Genomic DNA, 27845 nt, shown 5'->3' with positions numbered 1-27845 from the left:
CATTATAATATCACCCTGTGCGTAGTTCGTCTCAAAATGTGTGTCTCTGTTTATGTAAGAAATTGAGTGAAAGATGGATGGAAAGAAAATATGAAAGCCAGAATGCAGAGTCTCAAAACCAATGTAAACTTTAAACCTTTATTTTCTTCTCAGTATACATCACATAATCAACAAAAAACATTCTACAGTACTTTTAAAAAAGGAGTTTAAAAAAACAACAATTATACAAATTAGATTTGCTCAGTGAGTCTCTAAGTAGAATGGCAGTGAAATGCCAGACTGAGCAAAAGTCCATATCAAAAAAGACAAACTAAAACAAGAAAGCAGATGAAAAGCCAATTATCAACTTTTTTATGTTTGTGACCAAACAGTACTAGCATTGATGAAAGCACGGAAGACTAAAAGTGAAAAAACACGAAAACCTAAGTACATCACTGCTTTTAGGGGCATCTGTACAGTCGCTGCTTTCAAGGCAAAGCCAGGATTTTCTTGGATGTGTGTCGACGCTGGCCTTTGAGCCACGGGGAGAGGGTGTGTCGGCAGAAGCCCTCTTCAAAATAAAGGTCCACTGGTGACAAGTAAAACATAGCTCCAGCTCCTTGGCTGTGATTTGTGGAGGGTCAAGGGTCGATCTCCATGGGAACAACGGTGAGGATGGCGTCCTCGTTGCCGCGGCGCACAACTACTTTCAAAGTGCCGTCTCTCTTGATGGCGGCGCTGACGTCAGTCGCTGTTGAAATCCTCTGGCCGTTGATGGAGATGATGACATCATGCTCTTTGAGTCCAGCACTAGAGGACAGAAGAAAGGGAGAGATGACTGATGGAGGGCTTCAGAAATGGTGAGTATGTGTTGTGTGTGTATAGCAAGAAAACGTATCCTGTTGACTTAAATGATCAGTACTGAACAGTAGCACTTGTCACATGACGGTTCATGATGGCCTGGTCCCATTAAGTGTCCCAGTAACAAGCACACACAAAAGCTGGACCTCCCATAAGTGGGATGGGGCCCTCTTCAGTACATCTGTCGTTTCCCTGCTGCAACAAGTCAAAATGTTTGCACTGAAAAAGCTCTATCCTGTTGATTTAAACACCTCCCATCACTTTCAACCCTCATTTCCTGAGAGGATAACAACAACAACAGAAGGCTAATGCTGCTCAGCAGGGGCTCACAATAAGTATACAATATGTATACAGTATGTATGTTCCAACTAATGTCTATTAATTGATCCTAGAACAAGTGTTATTTTGTATTTGGAGTCTGATATATCTTAACAGTTTGTTCTTATTCTTAAATCAAATAACACCGAATATCAAAGACTCACACCAGTGTACAGACACGAGAAAATATGGTATTCACTCCTGTCTCAACAACATTTTGGGAAACTTTTTGACCAAATGAAAACATATAAATAATGCACGTCTTGAGCAGAAATGAATGTGCTTGGGGCTGAGTGCCTCAGGCAGTCAGGGGAGTCAGAAATGAATGTGTAATGCTTGGTCTTGATCCTTACATAAAGTGTTAGAACAATTTCCTCTTTAGATTTTAATAGGAAGAATAAAAAGCAGCAGTTTCATTTAATGGCCAACAGATGTAATGCTTTAAATTATTAACGTGTATTTTGGAAAGTTTTGTTTATAGGTCGGTGTGTGCAATCTCAAGCGTAGTAACATCAGTTGTGAGTATTTTAATAATGAAGCAATCACGGTCCAGTGATACCACAGTGAGGTTTGAGCGCCAAGCAGATAAAAACATGTTGGCAAAGGCTTACACCCCTGATAAAGACGAAACAAAACAAAAACAAACCTGTAAAGCTGAAATCACACCCAGACCGGGGCTATAACCAGCAGTGATATCAAAAGCTGACTCTCTACACAGCTGCTTAATGACAGCCACATGTAAACACAGACCACGACACCTTCACAACTGCAACTCCCCTCATTACACTTCAGCTGCTCTAACACCTCCAACGCGGCAAATGGAAGGTTCTCCACAACATGGTCAAGATTTCCAAACGCCATAAACCAACACAACACAGGGCGAGATCAAAAGCGTGAAAGTGCAGCCTAGAAAACACCACGGAATATAAAAGCAACCGCAGAAATGCTATTATTCAAAAAGCTGGCTGATTTAAGCAATGAGCAAACTCGGATGAGGCCTTGCAGGAGTGACTACTCTGGAGTGGGCTGGGTGAGCAGGCGCAGGAAAACCACAGCGCAGCTAGTAACCTCCCTCCATGAGGTCTGAAGGAAACAGCTGACCTCAGCGTCTCCCCCGCCCCACTCCGCTGGAGTTGTGGTGGTGGCTGATTGGAGTGGGCTGCGATTGTGGGAGGACGGGGGATATTTTAGAGGGCCAGGCACTCCTGGAACGCCGGAGTGAGCCATGAATTTACATCCTCGTTGGACAGCTGTGTAGCCGTGTGTGCGTGCGTGCACGCTCGACAGTTAGGCGAGAGAAATGAAATTAAGACAGGAAATGAAATATACTGTCTGTTTGCGCAGAGAGGGGAGCAGGGGCTGCGTGGAGAGTGTTGAGACTCTTCTGAGAGTTAAGTGCACATGGATTAATTGCCAAAAAAAATCTCCCACAGCACCCGATCAGTCAGAGAGATCTTCCCTTTGGACCTCTCCTTAAAAGTTAAAGTTACGATGAAGTTAGTTTGTACTGAGGCCATCTGGAATCCTACTGGCTGTTATCAGAGTATCACCAGATCATTGTGGGCAGTGTTTCTGTAACAGATAACAGATATATTAAGGCTATGGTTGCTTGTTCTGTGTGCTGGTCATTGTGAATAGTCTGAATAACTTGAGCTGCAAGAATGGAGTCTCTGATTGGATAGTTAAAACATCTTTGTTTAAAATATTTGCTTGACAAAAGCTTGATGAATATGTTAGCTCGTTTGCAGACAGGGTATGATGGGGCGCCCTGGCTCTTTTGCTCTGCATATGGACTGCATACAAACAAATCCCACTCACACATCAGCTAAATGATTGAATGACTAGTCAATTCTATTCAGACTACAAATGGAAACCAGAAAGTTTCCAGTGCTTACATTGTTCCTTTGAGTGCAGATTATAAACGTTGTTGTGCACGTCTCTTTATAAAGATCAGGAATGAACCAATGCTGTCGGTGAAAGCAGAATATGTTCCTTACTTTGCAGCCGGCGTCTTTGCGATGACCTCCATAACATAAGCTCCAGAGGTGATGTCAGGGAAGTCACGGTGTCGAGTCTTCAGCTCTTTGGCTAGCCTAGTGGATTGAAAAAAAGACAGAGAATTCAGTAATCATTCTCCATTTTTATCCTAAATGTTGAAATTTATTGTTGTCTCAGCGTAATAAAAAGTTTCATTTGATGAATGAGATTCAACGCTGGGGCAACGCATTTAGTAGAGTGCAACTTACGCTGGAGTCAGCGTCATCATCCTCACGCCAATATACTTCTTCTTGGCATCTGTTCTCCCTAGAGGTGGACACATCACAATCATTCATCCTTTCACCTCCTGGTTTATTTCAGTCTCCGTGTTTTTCATCATATAGACGAATCAATTCACGGAGCTGGCAGCCACATAAAAAACACGTGTATATATTGTTCTGAAACACTATGAGGAGGTAAATGGTGAAAACCTAATATACAGTATGCTGGCATTTCTTCTCTCTAGTTTATTTGCGGTGTCAAAATTCTATTAGGCAATACTGGGCACGAATTCATAAAGAAGGAAATGTAGTGAATATATCTCAAGAGAGCACACGGAGATGAAAAACAGTCACAGAAATTGTGTTCTGAGTTATAGCCCTTTTAGTGTATATCCAAATGGGATGTTGGTCCAACTCTTTTTTTCCTTCGACACTTTGTCTTAGTGATTGATGAGAAGCAGTAAAATGAAAACGTAATAAGTTGTGTCTTGTAGCTCATACCTCTGGACTGCCTGTCGTATGACTCGGCCAGGAACTGTCGAATCTTGTCTGAGGGTATGGCAAAGGAGATGCCTGCCGTCACTTTCAGCGTATTGATCCCGATCACCTCACCATCCTAACACAACAAGTTTCAGCTTAGTGGTGTGGTTTTTAATATGAGAACACAAAGACGGGTTTGACTTCAAAACAAAACACGCCTTACCAGATTTACTAGAGGCCCTCCAGAGTTGCCGTACTGTGAATCAAGGAGATATATAAGTTATTGTTTGCATTTATGAGATCAGTGCATCCTGAAAAAGCATCTCATTTCTCATTTACATTGATAATGGCGTCAGTCTGAATGTAGTCCATATCTGAATTGCGAAGACCCAGCTCTCTGCCTCCTCGCTGAGTGGTGCTGACGATTCCGGTAGTAACTGTATTCTGGAGGGAAAACGGGCTGCCGATAGCGACCACAAACTCTCCTGGTCTCAGGTCTGACGAGTGGCCCAGCAATAGCACGGGAAGCTTGGTCTACGGATAAGAAACACAGAGGGACATGTTACTGGGATCCTCCATGAAAAGAATGAGACATTTTAGGCACACTAATGGTTGGGGCTTCAATGGAAGTCAGTCTAACGTGGTGGTCTCCTGACAGAAGAAATCATATTTATTCACCCTCAATTCTCCTGAAAACATCAATAAAGATACCATGTAACTTTTGTTTAGTAATGTTTATTACCAACTTTGTGAGTAATGGTTTTTATTACGTTAAGCATGTGTTGAAGCAAAAAGGGGTCATTGTGGTGTTACGACTGAGAGTCATATGGTGTGTGCTCCCTCCCTGCCTGTAGGGGGTGCTGTTATCTCTTTTTTGTTTTTCAGCTTCCTGGTGTCCTGTGCAGTGATTGGAGGAGAACTGATTAGTGTCCGGTTTGAAAATGTCTTCTTTTTTTTTGGTGGATAAGTTGGTTTCTCTCCCTTTTTTTGAAAAAAGTTATGAAAAGTAGACCTGATGCTAATTGCAAGTCATTTTGATGTGCAACTGTAAATGTTAAGAAAGAGGAACTTGAGCAGCTTGTGGTGGAGTCAAGCATGCCACGTACTGGTTTGCCCTAGGCCGGTCAGAACAGTGGTATGATAAGGTACATAAAGTCTTCTGTTAGAGAATAATGGAACATGTTAGGTTTGTCTCAAATATTTTCAGAATCAAAATCTTGCTATGGTGACGTGACAAAGAACAAGACTTTTAAATGCAAACATCACTGCGTGCCCAATAAAAGTTAGGAGCTTAAATATATCATTAAAAAAACACATGTAAATCAACACAAACAGACTACTCCAAGTATTTTCTGTTAATTCAACCAATGCAACGCTAAGTGATGCATGCCATGGACGATATTTTGAGCACAATATGACTGGATGTGCAAATGTATTTGAACAAATATGGGTTATATTCTGGGTGTGAAAAGGGTACAGTCTATTTGTGTTTTACTACTTTTAATTAGGAAATTCATGCAGTGTTAATGTGTTGTGGTTACTCATTTACGGCTGTGAAAAACGGTGTATATTCCACTTTTCAAGCAAGTACAGTGTTCACTGAAGTTGTCAGGCTTTGAAGTCGTCTCATGATCATCTGTTTTAAGGGTGGACAGTAGAAAAATAATCCCAGCTATACCACAAGTCTTCTAAACACTGCCCACTCTCACTGCTGCATGCCAGGGCTCCCTCGCAATAATGATTACTCCTTCGCCACCGCAGGCAGAAGTGACATTTAGGCCAAACAACTCGACTCAAAATACTAATAATCAAGATCAAAAGCTTTTGCCGGACCAATACTTCAGCCAAGCTAACAAATCATTCCTAATGGCTAATAAGTGCCAAGACAGCGCAGATGCTGGAAAACTGACAAATACACAGTAAATAATGACTGCCTTAAGCTCTAGTTGGACTTGTTACACTGGGCAGTGGAAACCGGGCTAAAGAGAGCTTGTCTCTACAGACAGACAGGGGAAGCATACTGTATATTTATCCATCCACAGTGATAGTTTCCTTTTGTGAATGAAATCATTTCTGCTCGGTACAGTCAAAGCTCAAATCACGTCGATCTTGTATGCGGACTGCGCCCGACGACCTGACGCCATGCAAGGACCACCTTAAAGAAAAAAACTTCCTGTGTATCCATCTTGTTTACGCTGGGTTATAAATAGGAACCAGAGGAGCCTGAAAGTTAACTGAGACAGCAACACAAGTTCGCACACGCAGACAAATGGATCAATGTGAAATAAGCATACCCAGTTGAACACTCACACATGGCAGGGAAAATCACAAATTACTGTATTCTCAGTCATAAATCACAGCACTTTGCTTCCTGTGCATGCCAATTTCCCTGGGTTTATGGGTGTCTGCGGATATAGACAATAACAAAAAGCAGACGTGTGATTCATAAACGGGTTTAAATTAAAAGAGAAAATTGGATTGTGGGAAAACATCTCAGATGAACTTTTGATTCACTGTCCTAAACTTTGCCGTAAACGAACCTGACCCTCGAGGTGAAGTTATTATTAGGCGATGACAAAGATAGCGATAGCCAAGAACCTTTTCGACCTCCAACCACACACAGACACACAAATCCAAACAGAACTAAAACAAATGTCCGAGGTCGCGTTCCCGATTTCTTCTTCTTTTTGGACATGTTACAAATCAAATACGACACACACACGCAGAAGGTAAGAGGAAGTGAGTACGTAAACCTGGAAATGTGCACTTGGCATGTACAAACTAACACCTGACACAGGAGTAGCAGTCTGTATAATCAACCCCCCGCTCCCCTTCCCCCGTCACACTCAATGTGGGATAAGAGTATAAACAGATGGAGAAAGGAAGCAAGAGGAACACACACAGCTGAGAGAGAGAGAGAGAGAGAGGACGTCAGGTGGATGCAAGCCCCTGCCAAGACATTCAAGACTCGGCCGCTGCCTGTCCCCGTAATTATGATAACAGTTAGTGATACTGGTGGTGTCATGGCAACTGTTGCTATCAGGTGGAAACCATGCATCTCTAAAATGTCAGCTTTGAGGCACCGGTTGCTGAACTCCAGTTAATAAACACAAGCTCTTTTAAGGCTCATACAGCCTCACACACACTCACGCGAAATCACGCTGCATTCAGAAAAGTCATGTACACAGTGAGGAAAATGCAGGAGTTGGCTGACAAGCAAACTGCACCCAGGTGAGAGGGCAGAACAAACAGAGAACCTGCCGACTCCCCGACGTTTTGAAAGACCTCCGAGCCTACGTATCACTTACTAATTGTTGCTAGTCAGCGATCTGGAATGGCTCGTGGAAAATCACCTCGCCAATGCGAGTCTGCCTCTGCTGACCACCAAAGTGACTCACCCTGCTATTTCAGAGGAAGGTTACGACGCAACGGCCCTTTACCCAAAGACACTATAGCCGCACTTAAATGAAGGAGGCAAGGTGAACGAGGGGAACAACAAACACCACAAACCACAGGCGGAGAGTCTGAGAATGTGAGGTAATGAGTCAAAGTTGCATTTGATATTACGGTAACGTACGGCGGCAGAAACCAGCTCCTGGCCCGAGAAATATTTTTGGTTTAAGACCTAAAAGGAGTCGTCAGTTTCAAAAATATCCACTGCTGAGTTTTTGGAAAAGTCTGATCCGACGTGGTGTGGGAGGATAGCGTCTTCTTTCTGAAAATGAAAGGTTTTTTTGTTTTGTTAGGCTGGAGAGCACTTTGTAGGTTATTCTCTTTCACGTCACGAAGGAAGCCAGGTTTTCCACGTTCTTGAGTGTTCAGAAAAGAGAAAACGAAAGGGAGGACTGAACAGTTTTGTTGTCCATGACCAAAGAAGAGAGTGTAAAGCGGCGCATGCTGAGAAGCCGAGCTGCATTTTGATTCAGCCGCAGACATATTTTGTAGCACCGTGTCGAAGGGACAATAAGGCAGATAAGCCGCCAGACAAACATTGCTGTGAAAATTGCTGTAGAGATTTATCATTGTTTAATGTTACAGCCTCGGCTGTTTGGAGCCTCATTTAAAAGCCATTAAACTAACTACCTTTTTATGACCAGACCAGGTGCAAACTTTAACTCCGGTCAAGCTGGGATGGGTTTTGGCTTAATAGAGGCACATGTGGACACAGAGAGAGCAGAAGAAAACCAGAGAGAGGGAGGAGGTCACCTGGGCATGAACCCTCACAACCTTAAGTCTGTAAATGAAAACCCACACACCTGGCATGGCTCGGATATACAACCAGACCACTTCAAAATACACACATTCAGACACAAAAAGCTGTGGCTGGGTCAGCGCGCGGCCTCAACTGTATATAAGCTCAACTACAGTCACTTGAGCTCCCCTGTTTCTGTTTCAAACAGGTGACTTCAAAGCAGGGAGCATACTTCCACCTCACAAAATTCATAAGAACACTAAGGTATAGGGTTTTACTGCTGACGTCTGAAGCTGGGCCCTCGGGGTTGTGCTAATGCAGATAAAAATGGGGCAAGATTCGGCACGCTCATGCAGTACATCAAGAATGAGGATGAGAAGACCCTGCTGAGGAGTCTGAAAGAGGCGACAACGGGAATGTGTGTGTGTATGAGTCTGAGTGCTCGTATAGCATGCAGGGAAACATTTATGTGTGTTTATATACCATATGGGTTAATCAAAGTTATAGTGCGTCTTCGTGCTGAGGAGCTCCTCACTTGTTAGGTAAATTAACATGTCCCAAACACTCTGAGTAAAACCATATCCTTGCCGACACTGGTACGGAAACCACTATGGGTTCCATATGTTGTTGAAAAAGATTTTTTGGTCTGCATAAGAGCAAACATATGTCTGTGAGTTCCGTGCACGTTCCACTCCCTGTAGCTTTGCATGAAAGTTAAAGAGGACTCCAGGGCGTCTCTTTTCTGGCCAGACACCACAAAACTTTGAACCGCGCAAATCACAATGATGAGGTCTAATGTGTCGGTCTGCTTCAGGGAGACTTCCTACTGTAAACGTGGTTAGTTTCTCTTCTACCTAAAGCATTAGGTCATGCTTTTATTTTTATAGTGCTGAACGTTTGCACGGCGAGGACTGGCGACCTCGTCAGGGTTGACCCAAACCCCTTGCCTGGTGTCAGCCGGGATAAACTTACACCCATGTGACGCTAAACAGGATAGGATGTTTAGAAAATGGATCAACAAGTCAAATGACATAATAGTGCCCTTCATGACCATCAGTCTGACTTCATTCGTCCGTAACCCTAAACCGTTCCACATAAATTGTCAGTTTTATGACATGACAACTCCATAGGTAGGTCTGGATAGGTATAGGCACAAGAGCTAAGTTTAAAGGCAGTACTTTATTGAGATTACGGGACCTTTGTTGCCATGGTTAATATACCCAGTGTTGTCATAGTTCAAATAATCTAACACTGACTATCACTACTATTTTAAACAAGAAGTATATATTTTGTAACCATCCACCCTGACATCCTCCCTTTAACTTGGATCCAAACCTACATACGACACTAATACTAACTCCTACAGGTTTTATATGTCTGGGCTGTTAAATTGTGGTCTAGACTATCCCTTATATGGTTGGGGGGGCACACTCAAATCTCCACAAGTAAACTAAGAGCACCTCATTTCGGAACCACAGACTTATATTCCTGGATGTAGAAGTGTTGCATTTTCCTAAAGCCTACACCCGAAATTGTGGAGTATGACACTAGCAATACACACATTAGTAGGTAATAAAAGGTACAGATTGCTGAAAGGAGTCTTTTCATGCAGAATGATATCTACACGCAGAATGTTTGATGGCGATACTTTTCAGTGTTAGAATTGACAAACGCTCTCACCAGTTTACCTGCAGTTTCTAGAGGTGAGTCACAAACCAAATTCATCCATCCATTCATCCTTCACTGGGGAAAATGTGTTGTTTTCATTAAACTCAGTGGCCTAACCTTCAAACACGATCTCTGATGATATAATCTAGGCTCCGAACTCCCTTCAGAATAGCTAGCAGTTGTCACATAATCACACAACCAAACATGCATTACAGCCTTGTCTCATTTAGGGTAATAATAGGCTATTTAGGGTAAAAAGTCATTTGTAGTCAGGGCCGCCTCTGATACGCAGTTAGTTATCAACGTCTGACTATTGCTATGGCTGATCTAATTTTATGCCTCATATGTATCTAGAACATTTACAAGTGATGTCACTGACTGGTAAGTCCAGTTTTGGGCAAGGCCACTGTTTGCCTAGCAAGTCTGGAAAACAATTACGCAGCCAGAAAGTAGGCCAAGACAAAGTGTATCAAAACCCGGCAGGACTACGCACCCTGTGTGTGCACGTGTGTGTCCATTTTTCTTGGCTCTCTTCCCACCCTACTCCATCCTTAAGCATGAGAACCATTTTTGTTGCAGGGGCAAGCGATGGAGAAGAAAGGATGGGTCAGGAAGGGAGGAGGATGTGATTCATTTCCCCTCTGCATGTCTCCAAAGGACGCCACGCTGCGTCTTTCCACTGGCAGTGTAACGTGTCTTCCTCATCCCCGCTGAGAGCCATCTTAAACCCAGCCGAGTGCACACCCGCAAACATACGCATTCTGATTTGAATAATTGTTCGTGAGTTTGATTTCGGGGGATTGGGGACCACAGCTAAAATGTAGACGTCTCCTGCGGAAACATTTACCCGGGGTTGCTGATAAACAGATAAACACATGGCTGCATGAAGGCACATTCTTCCTCTTTCCTCTCTGCACGTAAACACAGACAGACACACACACGCACACAAACACACACAGACTGTACATATTCTAATAATAACCCAGACAAAACCAGCACCAGGCAAATTTCCCAGAGAGGATGGTTAAAGACTCTTAATACTAGGTGATGGGTGATACAAACAGTGTCATTGTCTAAGGGCACCACAGGGAAAATGTGAGGGCAGATTTTTATTTCCTTCACAAAACAATCCAAGAAAATGACTCATTTATTGGAGCCACGACGCTTTTTTGAGACATTTCTGTCTTCTTCACTTCCTTTGCGTTTACAGTCGTAAGGGTGGCAGTTTTCGAAAGAGTGCCTCATTGATCTGAGATGGATTAAGTAGACATCTAGGCTGCAAGTGTCAGTTTAGCAGCTGAAACGACGAGCCGATTTCATAATCCGCAGCTACACGACTAAACAATCAACTTTAGATTCACGAGATGAAGAGATTCTTAAAGAAAACGGTAGTATAGTTTTAATTTATGAGGAAAAGGCATACCTCGTCAATCTAAGGCGGCATACGCACAAGAAGAGCCTAACAACAATGCGGTGACAAGAGAGCATGAAATTCTAACAGTTAAGCCAGTTGGAGAGAGGAAACCTTTGGCAATGCAAAGTGTGCGGACACCAAATTGAACTAATTTCAACTTCAAGGTGCAAAGATTGGGGCAACAACGTAATGGGAGCATCTGTTGACTGACATGTGATGCATACACAGAGTTCCCCCACCTTTAACCCGCAAGGAAACACCAACTTTGGTTCCTACCACCAAAATCACCTTGCTGATAGCGGGCTTGGACGTCAGATGAACCCAGATGGAACAACGCCATCGTCTGACAGTTTTTTCTTTTCAAATTAAGAGTGGTGACTGCAAGAGGAGCTAGCTACGTTCATACAGTAGCAATAGTTTCATGTTCTGTTTGTTTCATTTGAAACATTCGGGGCAGGAAATACACAAGAGGGAATGTACACCAGCAACTGTATGTGGACAGGACTTAACATAAGATTGTTTGGAGGATTAACAGATAGAAAACCCATTACGATGTAAAGGATAGGGAGAACATCCCTTACTTGCTTTGAGAGAAACTAAGCAATGCGTTTGGCTGTCTCGAGCGACACATTCAGCTACTATTACAGAGCACAAACGCAGCTGCATTCAGCAAACTCAGTGCTAATGTCTGCACAGGCCATGACATAAAACGATGGAACGATATGGAAATTTTCCCTGCACAGCACTTCTTCAGTGTTCAGAAGTCATTCCAAGACAGTGCAGTTGTTTCCAGGCCTGTGGGGGTCAAAATCAGTCAACAGGATTAATTACATATCCTTCAAATCCTGAAGGGTCTCAAGTCAGAAAAAAAGGTTAGACCGAATGTATCTGATTTATTATACCTTTTCACGTTCCAGGTGACACATTAAGCCAAGTTAAAAAAAAAAGAAAAAAGAAAAAGCAGAGTGAGTTCTATCTCTATTGTGCCATTGCCACATCACACAATGCACTCATTAGCCGATTAGCTCACACAGACCTCCAGACATATGGATCCATTTTCCAGGCCCTGACCACATCGTCCTCTCTTTCTTTGTCCCTTTCTTTGCTCTCTCTTTCCCCCCATACTCTCCCACAGGAACAAGTGAGTAGAGCACTTTTCCCCCCTTTCCTTCCCCTCTGAAGTTCCAGCTGCTGTAGACAGACTAATGTATTCCCCAGAGTTGAGGGGTAGACCACAGCCCCAGGAACGGACTGGGCCCTGCTACCAATAAACTCCAGTTTCACATAGAAAAGAAAAGAGACAGAGGAGAGAAGCTAGCCATTACAGCGACGGGAAACTTCACTTTTTCACTTGTAAACAATTGCACCATTGTATAATTTGACTGATATCTTTGGCTCCTTTTGAAGTGCTGACAGCAATGTTTATTTAAGCCTTTAGTTGAACTGAGTGATCACTACAGTATAGGGACTTAGTAGCAGAGAGTGAAGGCATATTACAAGACTAGAAGATACACAGTCAGTCATAGAGATTTACACAGTACCAGATAAGGTTGTTTTCCTGCTTGTGGACACAGAGATTTCCATAAGATTAGAGGTCTCCATAAAACTAAATGTCTAATGATTACAGCTTGCCCTTAGCCCTAACCCTAACCATTTTGATGTTTAATGCAATGACATACAAAAAGCTTAAAATGTGTGGTAAGAATAGCAAAATATGCCCGAAGCTGCTATTGCGGGATTTCTGGGATAATTCGATGTACGTTGAAAGTTTTAAATAAATTTCTTTGGTCTCATCTGTTGCATTCACAATCCATTCATCTGCCAGTTATTTTCCATTAGCTACTTTAATCACTGATTAATGGCTATGAATCACTTTCCAGGCCGACTGACTTTACAAGTTCAGCTTTGTGCTATCAACACAGTCAAGGTACACATACTCTTAAAGGGGAAGTACTGTTTTTTACAACCTGGACCTTATTTTTGGCATAAAATATGGTCGTTTACTCACCCTTATAACTTTTGTAATTTGTATTCCTTCGGGAGATAATTAGATCAGCATAAGTCCATGTAGTGGGAGTGACTGGGACACCGAGACGCAGCCTCTAAATAACGCATAATCTGCTGCGAAACTCGTTCATTTCACCAATATTTTGTTATCGTACACTAGCGCTATTCCCCGTTGACTCCGGAATTAGCTTTTATCATCACCCAGGGTCTGTAGATTGACCTACAGACCCCGGATGATGTCTTCTGACCTGGACAATGTCGTCTCTGAGTAACGTGCGCACCAGCGACGGCTGGCTTGTTTACCTGTAATTTGCTACTGCTATGGTTCGTCCACAGCCTCAGAGTCGGAGAAATATTCAGCCATGGTGCAAAAAAACTAGCAATGAACGAGTTTCGCAGCAGATAATGCATTATTTAGAGGCTGCGTTTCGGTGCCCCAGTCACTCCAACTACATGGATATATTGTGATCTAAATATCTCCCGATCACACAAAAGTTATATGGGTGAGTAAACGACCATATTTTATGCCAGAAATAAGGTTGTAAAAAACAGTAGTTCCCCTTTAAATGAGGTTGACTCAGCTGTCTTGAACTCTCCATTATTCAGAGCACTGAGTCTCATCTCATCCTCAAAGTTCAGCTTGCCAGCTTTCTTGATCATTGAAACAGTCACCACTCAGCGTGATACTGTCCAAAGCTCTGGAGCTAGCAAGTGAGTGGTCATATTGCCAAGTTAAATTACTAACGCATCTTTAAGAGGAGATTTTTGCCTTGCTTTAGTATTATTCCGATTCGGAGACTGCAGCTCTCTAATGAAGACGTGTCACTGGATCTTTTTTGGGGTCGCAAAGACTAAATGTTTAATGTTTAGATGGCCATGTGAACTTTGCTTGAATAAAGCAAGAGGTTGAAATTCACAGTTATTACTCTTCAGGTACGGAAATTAAAAAGCCCCTGCAGCAATAGGTTCAGACAGCTATAATTACCCCGTTAAATATAATCCGAAATGACAACTTTGCTTGCCCTCCTGCCCTCTCATTATAACACACTCATCCTCTCATAAGTCTCACTCGTTCCAGATATCACACACACACACACACATTTGCGCAGCTACCCTTGCTGCAGTGACTTCCATTCATTGCGGACAGCCAAACCCAAAACCTAACCTTAGCCTAACCTCATTTCATATATTACCCCTAACCATAACCATCACCTCAGAAATGACATTTTGCCTCATTATGATTGGGCTTGGGTCCCAATGAGGACTACTGGTCCTGACAAGATCTGCGTTCACACCAGAAATTGTCCCGAGAGGTAACAGAAACTCTTCCACACACGCATGCTAACTCCTGCGCATCAGCAGAAATGCCAGCCCCATCTAAATCATGTGGCCTTTTCAAAGTCACCACTGACTCATGACCTGAACGACGTGCTCAGGCGTCACACACAATGACTCTTTTCCAAAACAAGTATACCCATGATGCTGAATGTGTTTTTTGAGCAGCATGACACCCTGGGAACATCTGGCTGTCATTTGATTACAACAAACCTAGTTAATTGTGATCGCATGCTGTTTACTAACTGCTAAAATTGAGGTGTCATGTAGAGAATTGCTTCAAATAAATTTTAATGGCTGGGAATTATTTTGTTTGGGGTTTTTTTTGCATGCATTGTAAGCCTTCTCCAACAATGAAGGATGCTTAATTATTGACCATGATAACAGGGCACAAAGTCGTCAGCCATTCCTGAATACTACACACCGAGCATGTGGTGCAACAAACAGGCGAAAGCCCCTCGAAAGAAGAGCAGCTTGTCATCAGCAGACGGAAGAGCTTTTACCATAGGATGAACACACACAAAGCATCTGTCACTGCTCTTTTACGCACTCTTCGCTCACACTGCCGGCTGAACAAAACCTGACTGGTTCGGCCTCTTCAGAAACGGGGGCCTTTGTAATGCACCTTGTGTTGCGGTCATGAACATCTTTTCAGCGGTGTCACCCAGCCATGAGAGCGAGCGCCATAATGCACTCAGCTCTGCTATGACTCGCAAGTCAATAGGCCCTGGCTCACTGCCACACATTCCTCCACATGACTGGCTGTGACTACCATGCAGCGTGGATCCCTCTAGACGGACAAATAAACACAGACACACGCAGACAGACAGGGACATGCAGAGAGCTACAAAGAAAGTGTGTCATACGGAGCAAAGTGGTTTCCTCTAAAAACACGCTGGCTTTAAGCTGGCCACAGGTTCCTTTACCTGTAATATTGTAGTGTCTCTCATGAGAAGAGCTGTTTTTGAAGATGTGGACTGTCTGCCAGCCAGCTGTCTTTTTTAAAGAGCCACCTCGCACCTGCATTCTCAATTACTTCACTTGAATTCTCTATAATCTGCCAGATTTAGAACACTTTCATGCCAGACTTCAAGCCCAAAACCTGCGCTTTAACCGGAGAATCAAAAAGCAGAGATGATGAGATGATGTTTTGATCTTGTTGCACTGGCTGAGAACGCAGAAAACTTTGTCAAGAACACCTCTGGGAAATTTTCTCACTCCGTCGGACTCATAAAACTCCGCATGCAAGTTCATTTGTAAAAACCAAAATGTGTCCGGAGCAGCTCTGTCTGTGGTCTATAAAGTAGATGTGGCGGCTTATTAGTTTATAGAAGTTTTGTAGAAGTTTGTTTTAACCTTGTGTCTTGACATGAGAAAGTGTAACTGTTTGTATCAAGAGCCAAACACAAAAGTGGAAGCCAACAAAATGTTAGATCTGTGGGAAAGTGGAGAAAACGTGGCCTCCTGTGAGCCTGCTCTAATTAAACCAATCACAACCGTAACAGTGTGACATTTTGGAAAATAATTTTCGATCCAAGAAGTAAGATGAAGTTAGAAGATCAATACCGCTCTCATGCCTGTATGCTGACTAAGGAGTTAAAGCCAGGAGCAATTAGCTTAGATCTGCATTAAGACTGGAAGCAGAGAGAGAGAGAGGGAGAGAGGGCAAGCCTGGCTCTGTCGTATTTATTTAATCCATATTCAAGCGCAACAATTTAAAAATGACATGCTTTACTGTGAACTTGAACGTGACCGCTTTCAAATCTTTACACTACCACCAAGCTCACCAATTTCTGGCTGTAACTCCATGTTTAAACTGTTGACACGAGAGCCGTATTGATCTTCTAATCTCACTCTTGGCAGGAAAGTAAATGAATTTATTAAGAGGGAAAAAAAGCAAGCAGAACATTTAGTTAACACTTAGTTTCATCAACATTTTACTCTAAAGACAGACTCTGCTCTGCTGTCTCTGCAAGCCTGTTGATGAGTTAGACTGACCGGTGCTTCGATCTGGATGAGGGCGATGTCGGATTTCTCGTCCACGTCCTTGATTTTGGCGTCATAGGAGGCGCCGCTCTTCAGCTCCACTTTCACCCTGTGTTTATTCGCCACGACGTGGGCATTGGTCACAATCTGGCCGTCTTCTGACACAACAAACCCAGAACCACTGGCCACAGCCACCTCCCGTTTGGAATAAGTCATCCTGTGGAGGGAAGGAAGAGGACAGAGCGGGTAGGTTAGAGGGGGTCAGAGTGTTGCTATTCTCCTCTTTCAACAGGTCTCCTGTTCTAGAAAAACAGCCCAGTGCGTGCATGATGTAACAGCAGGGTAAGGCCTGAAAAAAAAAAAAACTGTCAAAGTGAGTTTGCACGGGTTTCTTGAACACAAAGCAAATATATGAAACAGCTAGAAAGCATTCAAAGGTAAGCTCGAGAGATTAACATAAAAGGGATCTGAGTGAGGCAAGGATGCTCTTTATAAGTAACAGTGAAAGACAGAACAGAGACAGGTGAAGAACTGGGGTGTCAAAGAGCAACAAGATGCAGACATTAAAGAGCACAAAAGCTGTTGAGACGATGAAAAGATGCTGAAAGAGGCAAGTGGGCCGTAAGGTGCTCTGCGACTGCTGTGGTCTGGTTAAGCACACAGGTGGGCTGTAAATTTTCGTGTGTTTCAGCCCCCCAACACAGACACGCAGACAAACACAGACACACACAGGTGCACGACTCATACTTGCGGTAAAGTTCAATGTGAACTACAGACGGAGCAATTTTCTCCACCACGTCGGCGATGAAGTTGTACTTGTGCCTTGGGCTGTCTGGATTGTCCTGAGCTGGAAATACATCATGCACACAAACACACACACACAGAGAGAGAAAGAGAGAGAGAGAGACACACACACAAACACACACACACACACACACACGGGATGTCAGACTAGTAAAAACAAACAAAAGATGCACTGAAATACTGCATGATGTAAGCACCGTGTGAGAACAGAAAACCGACAAATAAAAATGACCTTTTTCATTACACAGTGGGGAAAAGAAAACATGACGGCTCATCTGCGGCTGAGACTGTCTTGGTCGGGTCTGCACACACATTTACAAACTCTCGCCATAGACCGTACAAATAAATACTTAACCTTGACCTTCACCCTTATTTTACCCCACGGTTGAAGGAGTACACGCGGATTCCACCTTCATGAACGGCTCTTTCGTCAAGAACACACACACACTGTCTGAGACTGCATACATGGGGGCTGCCAAATTCACTGAATCACCTAACCAACATCGGGCAAGTTAGGAAATGTTGACAGATTTACCTGGTAATTAAAAGCTAAACCGAAGCTATGAATCAAGATTCCCCAGACGTTTCCCTCTGAGCTTTTCATCCTTCCATTTGTAAGCCCTTCTTTTGCCATGCAACTTGGTCCTATTTTGCTTCAATAGAACTGTTACTTTCACCTGGATGGCAGAATTTGCAAAAATCAAACGCTCCGATAAGCCCTGGAATATCACTGATGGCAGTAAATGGTAAGGAAGGACAAACGTTCCACTTTAGTTGCTTTTAGCCTAACACACGCACCATCATGCTATACATTATGCAGTATAAAAACATTTGTCAAGCCTCAGGGAAGGAATTCTGATCTTATACGATCATCAGATCACTCGCAAATGTCAGATATCAAATTTAATGATACAATCTGCCTAGCATTTGTTGGGACACTTAACGCAAAGTCAAAAAAGTGAGGTCTGGAGCAAGAGAAAAAGTCAAAAGAACACCAAAGTCATCACGATGCACACCATCTGGGTAACATTATTGTCACCATGCCAATCCATGTAGATTTTGCAAGATATCTGAAAACTTCTGAGTGTTTGAGAAACGTCAGATCACTAATGTCATTCATTTTCATCCTCTGGAAATCTGCACTAGAATTTATGTTATTCCAGAAGGCAAAAAAAAGGAAAAAGGTAAACACGGTTTATGCCTCTGCGGGACGTAGCTGCCGTAACCTACGCACGTAACCTACGTATCCTATACAAGCCATTTATACTTGTGCGCTAACCAGTCTGGCTCGCTCTGTAAAAACACCACCCTAGCGCTGATCGGCGCTGTCTTTTTTTTTTTTTTGCCAGTTGGGTTAATTTTTGTTTCTACTTCCTGCTTCACTTTTACTTCCTGCTTCAGTTTCAACAATGATGACTAAAACTTTCGCCAAATTTCACCGAAATTTCGCCTGTAGACGAGTCATACAAATGTATGCATCTCATCTCCATCTTCATTGATATAAAACAATCAATTTGAAAATTGTGGAGATGGAGCAGCAGCCTGAAATACTAAAGCGGAAATACGCAACTACCAAGCAGACAAAAAAAAAACAACTCTGCATCACCGTGAGGGGCAGTTGCATTTCTGGGGAGATGCACGCCAGCTACGGCGTTAGGGTCTGCATAGAGTCTGGGCCGTAGCTACGGCGTCAAATTGACGCAGAAGCATAAACAGCGCATTAGTAGGGAACAAAGGGGAACACCAAAGTCATTAGGTTTATCCATCTAGAGATGAATATCTTTAACCCCAATTGTTGCTGAGATATTTTAGTTTAGACATCAGCTAAGAACAAGCATTAAACAAAACAAAACACCTTTTTCTCTTGCTGGACTTTAAATCTGTCCATTTAGTAGATACTATTTCACACTATAATCAGAAATGTGGATGTTTTCTGGATATTCATCTACTGATTGATGAGACGCTTTATTTATGGCCAAAATGAAACCACTTACATATTTCATGAAGTAGATGATTAGATATTACACAAGATAACTGAAATCACTGACCTCTTTGGGACATTAAAGAAAAGTACTGTACTAAATTTAATGTTAATCCATCAAATAGTTGTCAGAACACTTAAAGAAAAATATTACAAAATAACTAGGGGTTCTCACCAGTCCTTAAGTTTCACCATCTGGAGAGCATAAATGATCTACACATAACGTCTGACCATTTAATGGTTGTATTTTGGGCCAAACTGGTGTCCTGATTGCCACCCTTAGAGCCAAAAGAACCGGCTCATAAACAAACGGAACCTCTCATTTTCCAAACCTCAACATATATTTTCCTGGTTGAACTTTAAATCAAATATTAAATTTGATAAATGCTGCACAACTCTCTCACTTTTGGCGTGAAATAAAAGCAATGGAAACACCAGAGTAATTTCCTCCACGCTACCTTCACACCCGGGGTAGTTGGTGGTCAGCTATGATAGGGTTACTGTTACTGTAAAAGCAGGCCCAGTGTCCAGAACCTGTGTTATTTGTGGAGCATCCACACGGGATCCCAGTCCGTTTCCCCATGTCATGATGAGTGAAGCCTCCTCGCACACATGCAGAAATTTACAACCACAGACGCGCTACTACCACTACAAAGCAAACTGGATGATTTGTTGAGATGGGACATCATGAATCAGATGTTGTGCACAGTTACATTAAAGACCGTGGCCGAGCCATTGTTGCCTGATTTATATACGGAGACGGACTATTTCACTGCTTAGCTGTGCTTAGAAAGACTTTGCAGCTGTAGTATTAAGTTGACTTATGAGCCCAACTGAACAACAACTGTCTACTTAAATGCCAAAAAGGTTAGCAATTCATCCTTAACTCTAGTGTCCAGAAAAGCACTGATGTGTATAGAGGATAAATATATTTAAACATGTACATAATGGGGCAGGAAAAATTGAGTATTCAGTTAAGAAATGTAAAAGCAAACACATGAAGAAGACTGTGACAAAGAAAACTGCTAAGTTACAACTCTAATGAATGACTAAACTGTAAAGCATGTGGCTCCTTTGAAATCAAAAGCTTTTGCTCAACACCGTAAATGCTCTAAGTAAAAGCAAACCGAAGGATTTACTTTCCACTGTGACAGTAGTTTTAAAAGGCAGGTCACTAGTAGCGCACTGTTTGCTACACATAGGCATCTTAACCCTTCATGTATACTTAGATATTATAAATGAGCAATGATGCTTTGGATTTATAAGCTGATGTCGAGATCAAATGCTGACAAATAATCATCTTAACCTGAAGCTGAATATGAAAACTACATCAGATAAAGAAATGTCTTGTTATCTTTTTTCCAAAATAATCTCGCACCTTTCAAGAGAAATCAACTAAAACAAAGGGCATATAAGAAACATTCATTCATAGAAAGCCAATCTGTACAGGGAGGTTTTCAGACACTGCTTGAAACTTTGGAAGATGATGACCAACGCTATTTCATTAACTGCAGTTTCATCACCATGTCTGCAAGTTACAGACAACGGCACGAATAAGTCACTATGGGCTATTTTCAACTTGGTAAAATAACAACTGACATATTGCAGTTGGTTAAAAGAATCACTTCATATCCACAAAATCAACCTGATTCTCAGCTAGAGGTGGAGATACTGAAAATAGCATTAAGTGTTTCCTTTAACTTGCGGTTATATGGACGAAAGTTGGCAATATTGTAACTCCAAGTCAACTCGTTTGTCTAGTTGTTTCAGTTTAACAGAAATATTATCATTTACATACTTACACTAGAAAATATGCTGCCTAGCCAAAAAAATAAAAAAGTCGCCACCTGGATTTAACTAAGCAAATAGGTACGAGTCTCCTATTGTATAATTACTGCATAGGTGATTATCTTTCAGCTGGCAACAAGTTATTTAACCCCAACTGATGCAATGAGTAGCTTCCAGAGTGATGCACCCATCATGCCTAGTGCCTACTATACAAGCCTGTGGGGGCAGTGCTATGATCTGGGGTTGCTGCAGTTGCTCAGGTCTAGGTTCAGCAACATTATGTGCCCAAAGAATGAGGTCAGCTGACTACCTGAATATACTGAATGACCAGGTTATAACATCAATGGATTTTTTTCTTCCCTGATGGCACGGGCATATTCCAAGATGACAATGCCAGGATTCATGGGGCTCAAATTATGATAGAGTGGTTCAGGGAGCATGAGACATAATTTTCATACATGGACTGACCACCACAGAGTCCAGACCTTAACCCTAGTGAAAATCTTTGGGATGTGCTGGAGAAGGCTTTGTGCAGTGGTCAGACTCTCCCATCGTCAATACAAGATCTTGGTGAAAAATGAATGAAACACTGGATGGAAATAAATCTTATGACATTGCATAAGCTTATCAAAACAATGCCACAGTGCATGTTTTGCTGTCATCAAAGCTAAAGGTGGTCTAACTGAATATTAGAGTGAGTGACCTTTTTTTTTTTTTTGCCAGCCAGTGTATAAACAAAAGTAATATCCAAGTGGAAATATTACAGGACCAAGAATTGAGCCCTGAGGGATGCCTCATTGAAAGATGTGGTAAGAAAGACGGGTCAATCCCTTACAGAGTCTCAAACAATCACCACTGTCAACAATAATCGTGTACTCACCAGCATCGGTACACATCAAAGTATGAATCATGGGTGTTTATTTAAGTGGTGTGGGTCTCTTAGACATGTCATAGATGTTGGATAACACAGTTTCAAATATTTTGGAGATGGCAGTCAAACTAGAACCAAGAGAACTACACTTTATATACGGTACATATCTGCTTGTGGTGTTATATGTTTCTTACACCAAATCCCAAATGTTTCTTATATGTGACATGATCAAATGAATACCCAGCAGTTATGTAAAGGTTCTGATATAAGTAGGTTAAGTAAAAAGCGTAAAAAGAGTATTTGGCAGATCCAAACACAACACGACAGAGTTTGAGTGACATACTGACTCATCGCGTGAAATGAATGTGCTTTAGGGCGCTGTGAGCTGATAAAGTTTTCACCCACATGGAAGATATATTGAGAAGCGTGGTAACGCCTAATGAAAGAGCTCAATAAAGTTAATCACCGCTAATGATGATCAGATGTCCATAAGATTATTTCTGGACTCAAATCAAGTATCAAATGTGGAAAAGCTATTCAAACACAACATATAAAACCACTCACAATCACTCAAAGCCCCCCTATCTCCACCTCCCCATATACCCATCACCCCTCCCCACTTTACACACATTGACTTTCACCACAAGGGTCCAAGTTCAAGATTTCAGCTCCTTTTCTTCTTTTAGTTTTCCCATACATAGTAATGGTTGTTTTATTGGCGCCTGCAGAGTGAAGCAGCTTTTTCTTCCTTGCAAAAAAAAAATGTGAATACTGTAAAGTCAGCACCTCTGCTTCAAGCTCAGACCTTCTCCCTTTTTATTGCTGGACAAATTTAGTCAAACTGCAGCTAGGTTTATGAAAAAAAAGCAATGCATTTTCTATGGTAATTGTTAAACAAATACAGTGTACTTTTTTTCACACTAGCCTGAGAGGAGAGGCCGGGCTCTGAGAATCAACGCAAGCCCAGTAATGTTGATATGCTATTATGAAAATAATTTCCAGGAGGTTGTAATGATTTTGGCTCAGTACACATTTTTAGTGACTCAACAGATATGAATGTTAGGACACTAAAGTGTTCTCTGAGCTATACTGGCACACAATGACATGCTGACCCACATTTCTATTTTAATAAAATGTATCATGAGGATCTTCTTCAAATTTTCCCAACCCTGGGACGGAAGCAGACAAGACAAAGAGAAATTTGGGAAGTTGCATCGCGTTTGTTTGGCCTATTTTTGTAATTTGAGGAAGGAGAACACACAGTCATAATGTTTCCATGTTGCAGTCAGAATTAGAAGAGCTTAAGAGGAAAGGTTGCGTCTGGAAGGGGCTGAGCAGAAAGAGAAACGAAAGAAGCGAGAGAATTATGCCTCCTCAAGAACAGGAAGGAAAATAGATGAGGAAAACAGACAGACAGAAACGGGAGCGGAGACAGACTAATAGATCAACATTCAACGCAAAAAGTCCTATGAAGATGATGTTTTAGTATTAAGAGCGGCTCAGGCAAGTTGAGGAGGAATGTGCAGCTTCAGCAAATGTCACTAAGCGGAGTCACAGAGTGCATTCTGCAACATAACGCAATAAAGGGCAGTACAGTCACTCAGCAGATACAAACTGTATTCAGATGCATAGGTCTTTGCAGTCTTGAGGCTCAAATCTGATGGTCCTGACAGTTGCATCACCAACTGCAATTTTCTCGGTTCATTTCAGGGATCTGCGCGTTAGCTGCCTCTCTATCCCCACCAGTTCCCACTTTAATTATCCATAAGTTTCCAATAACCGAATGTTTCTCAAAAAATTGGGTCATTTTTGACAAACGTGAACCCGAGGTCACCGGAATACTCTGACCTAATTTCCTTTGCCAGAACTAACTACTTTCATAATCTTTACCGTCCAGACATGAAATGACATCATGCAACTATACTGGCATATGTTTTCTTAACATGGGGCCAGGCTGCAGGGTAGCGAAAGGCCGCTCAGAGGGGGTTGAGTTTCTCGTCAGTGGCTGAAGGCTCCGTCGCAAGTTGTGCTAAAGTTACACCCGTACACAAAGCATTATTTAGTCTGGACGGAGGTGCATCAGATGCACAGAATGAAATGCGATCCGTTTTGTTGCAGCTATGGAAATTTTCACTGGGTGCCTTTTGGAAAATCAGTAGCCCTCACCGCAGTCTTGCTCTGTTTCAGACATGGTTAGCTGCCTGGGAATGACTTAACCATTTAAGTTGCTAACATGACTGGCAAACAAATGCGGCGACGCAGTCTGCCCTACCACCGCGCCCACATGGTTTTTGATGCACATGTAAACCTTTCCCGAAAATATGGGTTGCTAATTTTGTGTTTTCCTCTGTGTCTCCTGCCTGTTTTAAAACCGTCTTCAGCAGAGGGGGAATTGTGGCTTTGAATCAGCGCCAGGAATTCCTTCATGTGACTGTTAAGAGTGATTTATGAGTGACAACAGAAACGCAGAGGAGGAAAGAGACGAAAGAGAAGAGCGGGGAAAGGAACTGGGGTTTTAAAGCAGCAAGTTTCCAAGCCTGGAAGTCAACGTGTTGGTCTCTGAGCCCTCCGCAGGTGTCGAAGCTCTTCAATCAGACGTTTTCAGGTGCACATGTGGCGCTCGCTATGGATGTACACGCGTAAAAAAGAAACACGCACAGCAAAACTCAAGAATGACACAATGTCTTTACCACCTGTGGCCTCACATGTGCGCGAGTGTTTGAATCCGATCCGATCTGAATGTCTCACACGATGTTTCAAGATATACACACACATACAGCAGTGATGATGATAAATGGTGAAAATGTGCGGATTGTTAATTCTCAGTTGGGCTGTGAAGAATGATGTATGTTTATAATTGAGCTCTGCTGATTAGGGTGAAATGCCTGTCACGCGACATTCTGACAAAGCACAGGTCCATTCTGAAAACAATCGCACAAAACCAATCACTGCCTCAGCTCCATTTAGCCTATATCGTACTTATGAGGGGTTTGAAAATTCCTTTCAGTGCAGCTAATGCAGGCTGCTCTGGCGCTGGACTGCCTTGCATGGAACAATCAAGCAGATTACAGCCATGTGACTGCTGGTGATGCACGCCAAAGATAATCCAAAGGCTCACATCAAGCTTTACATCTGGGGACAACTCATGACTCCTTTCAGCAGAGAAAAGGGGGGGAGAGTGTGTTCTCTGATCAAGCCTAATTGTAATGCAGGAACAAGAGAGTAAAGCCCACTTGAATGGTGGCTCTTGTTGGCCCAGACACATGGGGATTGTGTGCCAGTGAATGAAGCTTTAAGCAACAACATCTGTGTGATCTGCAGACCACAAGTGAGGCTGCCATGTTCAAGTTTGGTAGAATTAATGTAAAATAATAAAAAAAACAAAAGACAGAAGTACACTGTGTTTTACAACAGTTTAAATCAGCATAAAGTGTTCAAAATACAAAGCAATGGCTCTTCATATGTATTTCTTATCAGTATACTAGTTTGTAATGGAGTGTTATTGATCCTGTTGTGTCGATCAAAACAACCTGAGCGTTACCTTTGCCGCAGGCTCCCCGCTGAATGAAAAGAACAGGTGGCTGCTGCAGCTTCTGCGCCCGGCGGCTGACCCTCTTCAGCTCGCAGATATCCCTGTAGGACACCCCATCGCTCCCACAAACCGGCTCGGTGGTCTTGCACACGCAGAGCCCGCTCTTGCTCCTCCGCCTCACCGTGACAGTGTACGCCACCCCGCCGGAGACCGAGCACTCCAGCCCCTCTCCGCACACCGGGTCCCCGAGCTTGCCGCTGCCGCCGCACGCTTCGCCCTCGCCGGACGCGCAGACCGGGCAGCAGTGGCAGGCATCGAGGGTCTGGCCCTCCTTGCAGTCCGCTGGAAGCCGGGGACACATCGACTTGTCGCACCGAGCCGGACATCCGATGACATACCTGGAGACTTGCGCGTCCGCCGGCACGGACGCAAAAGCGGCCACGATTACGCACAACGACACTGACCAGAACATGATTTAAATAATAAAAAACTTTCAAAAAAGAACTTTTAAAAAAGTAAACTAGAAAGTTTAAAAGAGTTCCAAAAGTTCACTCCCTGCTTGCAGTGTTATGGGATGAGAGAGAGCTCAGTGCTGAGGGGGGAGTCATTCCAGCTGGAGAGGCATTTAACACAAACTCCTCTGCGCAACCAATTACGCGACTTTACGTTTTTGCTGGCACAGCTTCATAGAGGCGACTCACTTTCTGGGCAATCACAGGCACGGCGATTGGTGCGTTCACGTGACGTACGGAACGGGAGCGCCGGGCTGTTGATGTGCCTACAGAAAGAGCAGAACATGGGTATGAAAGTGATGTAAAGTACACTGAATTTATTGAAAGATGACACAAAACACAAAGTGTTTTCATGTAAGAGGAAGTTAAATGGTTAAGTGTAAATCCTCCTTTCCTTTACTTCCCTCCAGGGAGTTTTGAGAAGGTCAAGGTCAGGTTCAGAAAATCCCTGCACCTATGGAGCATGCTGACCCTTGGAGACAAAAACAAAGTTCAAGGACATCCAGTGTTTGCCGGCGATGTCTTATTTAATGAGTTGAGAGGACAAACAAAAAATTTAAACCCAGAAGTTTCCCAAAGACCCCAGCTGTTTTACACAGTTACACATGCGCCGCAGGCCTATTTCCTTACAGTTTATTTGTTTTTTCTTTTCGTTTAACTACTCCCCTATGAATTAGTCACTCCTGGAATCAACACAAGCCTTATTTGAAAAAATTAGCGCTGGGTAAAAAAAAAAAAAAAGGTTGGGTGGATTGCAGGATGTGTGGAGTTAATGTAGCACATTCACATAGCCTTTAAAAAACAGCCAAATTAGTTTTAATTGGAAGATTGCAAGGCGACCTCATTTATGATGCAGGGACATAAACAACATCTAGCAGGGATATACAAATAAGCTCCCATCCTCGCCCGACAGGTCAGAGTGCAAACCAGTTAAAGAGTGGTCAATTATTTGTTCCACATCCTCGGAGCATTAAATATTCGTGCTGTTTACTGAAATGGCATTTCCAGTAATAAAATGGCAACGTTTTAGTGTTACAACAAACCCCTGTTAGATTTAGATGTCTGTGGCGAGCTGTGAGAGTCCAGTAAACTTTGGGGCGATAAATCAGCATCATAAAATGACTCGACACAATGCGATCAATTGTGGGGTTGTTTTAACGGCCCTCGGTGGGAGAACGCAGGAGAGCGCTTCCCCGAGCTGCTGCCTGGGAATGGAGGGACCCAAGCACCCCGTGGTGCGCCGGAGCTCAGGGTAACACAAGCCTCTGTATCCTAAAGGCAATTAGAAAAGGGGATAAAGGCATAGAGGGGAGTCAGACTGGACTGCCCCATGCAGCACAGGAAACACTGAGTGTACTATACAGACTGTAACCCAGTTCAAGGTAGGCTCATTTTTCTTTTCATTAAATGAAAGGGTGCATTTATCTGTGAGAAAACACTGCACGCTGTATAATTTCGATGCATGACACCACACATTGTTGGCTGATACAGCACCATCAGCCCCGGTATGCGGCGATACGTGGGCGAGAAATGGTGGGAAAATCCGCAGATGAAAACAACCTCATCTATAAGGAACACCCATTCTCCAACCAAGGGCAGCGAACGTAGCCAAGGATGGACGCCACTGAGGTCTGTGTGATCTCTCCTCTCCAGTCTCGGCTGAGAGTGAGGCCCTGGAAGGACCAAAGTGGGGCTTTATTTCCATGTCAGAAGCCACACCAAAGTCTTGCGCCCGCCAATGGGGAGCTGAGAACTTCCAGTGCATGGAAGAGCCGCACATCCGAACTGTTGCTTCAGGGCTGTACACGCTGCCGTTCCCCTCTCTGCAAACCATTTGACACCACCCTTATCAAATAATG

The 27845-nt window shown here is 43.0% G+C and overlaps 1 protein-coding gene across 1 annotated transcript; it reads right to left on the bottom strand.

Annotated features, from left to right (window-relative positions):
• Positions 1–134: 134 nt before the first annotated feature.
• Positions 135–26197, bottom strand: LOC311500311 (serine protease HTRA1A-like). Its single transcript, XM_084561631.1, has 9 exons — positions 25484–26197; positions 17246–17345; positions 16511–16715; positions 4236–4430; positions 4120–4152; positions 3918–4032; positions 3405–3462; positions 3156–3251; positions 135–789 (listed from the first exon to the last, which is right to left on the bottom strand). Exons 1-9 carry the CDS (start codon positions 25944–25946, stop codon positions 621–623), a joined length of 1434 nt encoding a protein of 477 aa, XP_084417757.1. The 5' UTR covers positions 25947–26197; the 3' UTR covers positions 135–620.
• Positions 26198–27845: the final 1648 nt, after the last annotated feature.

The sequence above is a fragment of the Chelon labrosus genome (genome assembly GCF_963514085.1).
Source record: "Chelon labrosus genome assembly, chromosome: 15".
NCBI classification, from domain to species: domain Eukaryota; kingdom Metazoa; phylum Chordata; class Actinopteri; order Mugiliformes; family Mugilidae; genus Chelon; species Chelon labrosus.
Note: the sequence above shows the minus strand (reverse complement) of the source record. Positions and strands in the feature narration are given on the sequence as shown.

Excerpts from the sequence above, each read along its gene's own strand:
- LOC311500311 (XM_084561631.1), bottom strand. The coding sequence starts at position 25,946 with ATGTTCTGGTCAGTGTCGTTGTGCGTAATCGTGGCCGCTTTTGCGTCC. Across the intron at positions 4,431-16,510 it reads TCATCCAGATCGAAGCACCG|ACCAAGCTTCCCGTGCTATT; the intron begins GTCAGTCTAACT and ends TCTTATCCGTAG. Across the intron at positions 4,033-4,119 it reads GAGGGCCTCTAGTAAATCTG|GATGGTGAGGTGATCGGGAT; the intron begins GTAAGGCGTGTT and ends TTGTTGTGTTAG.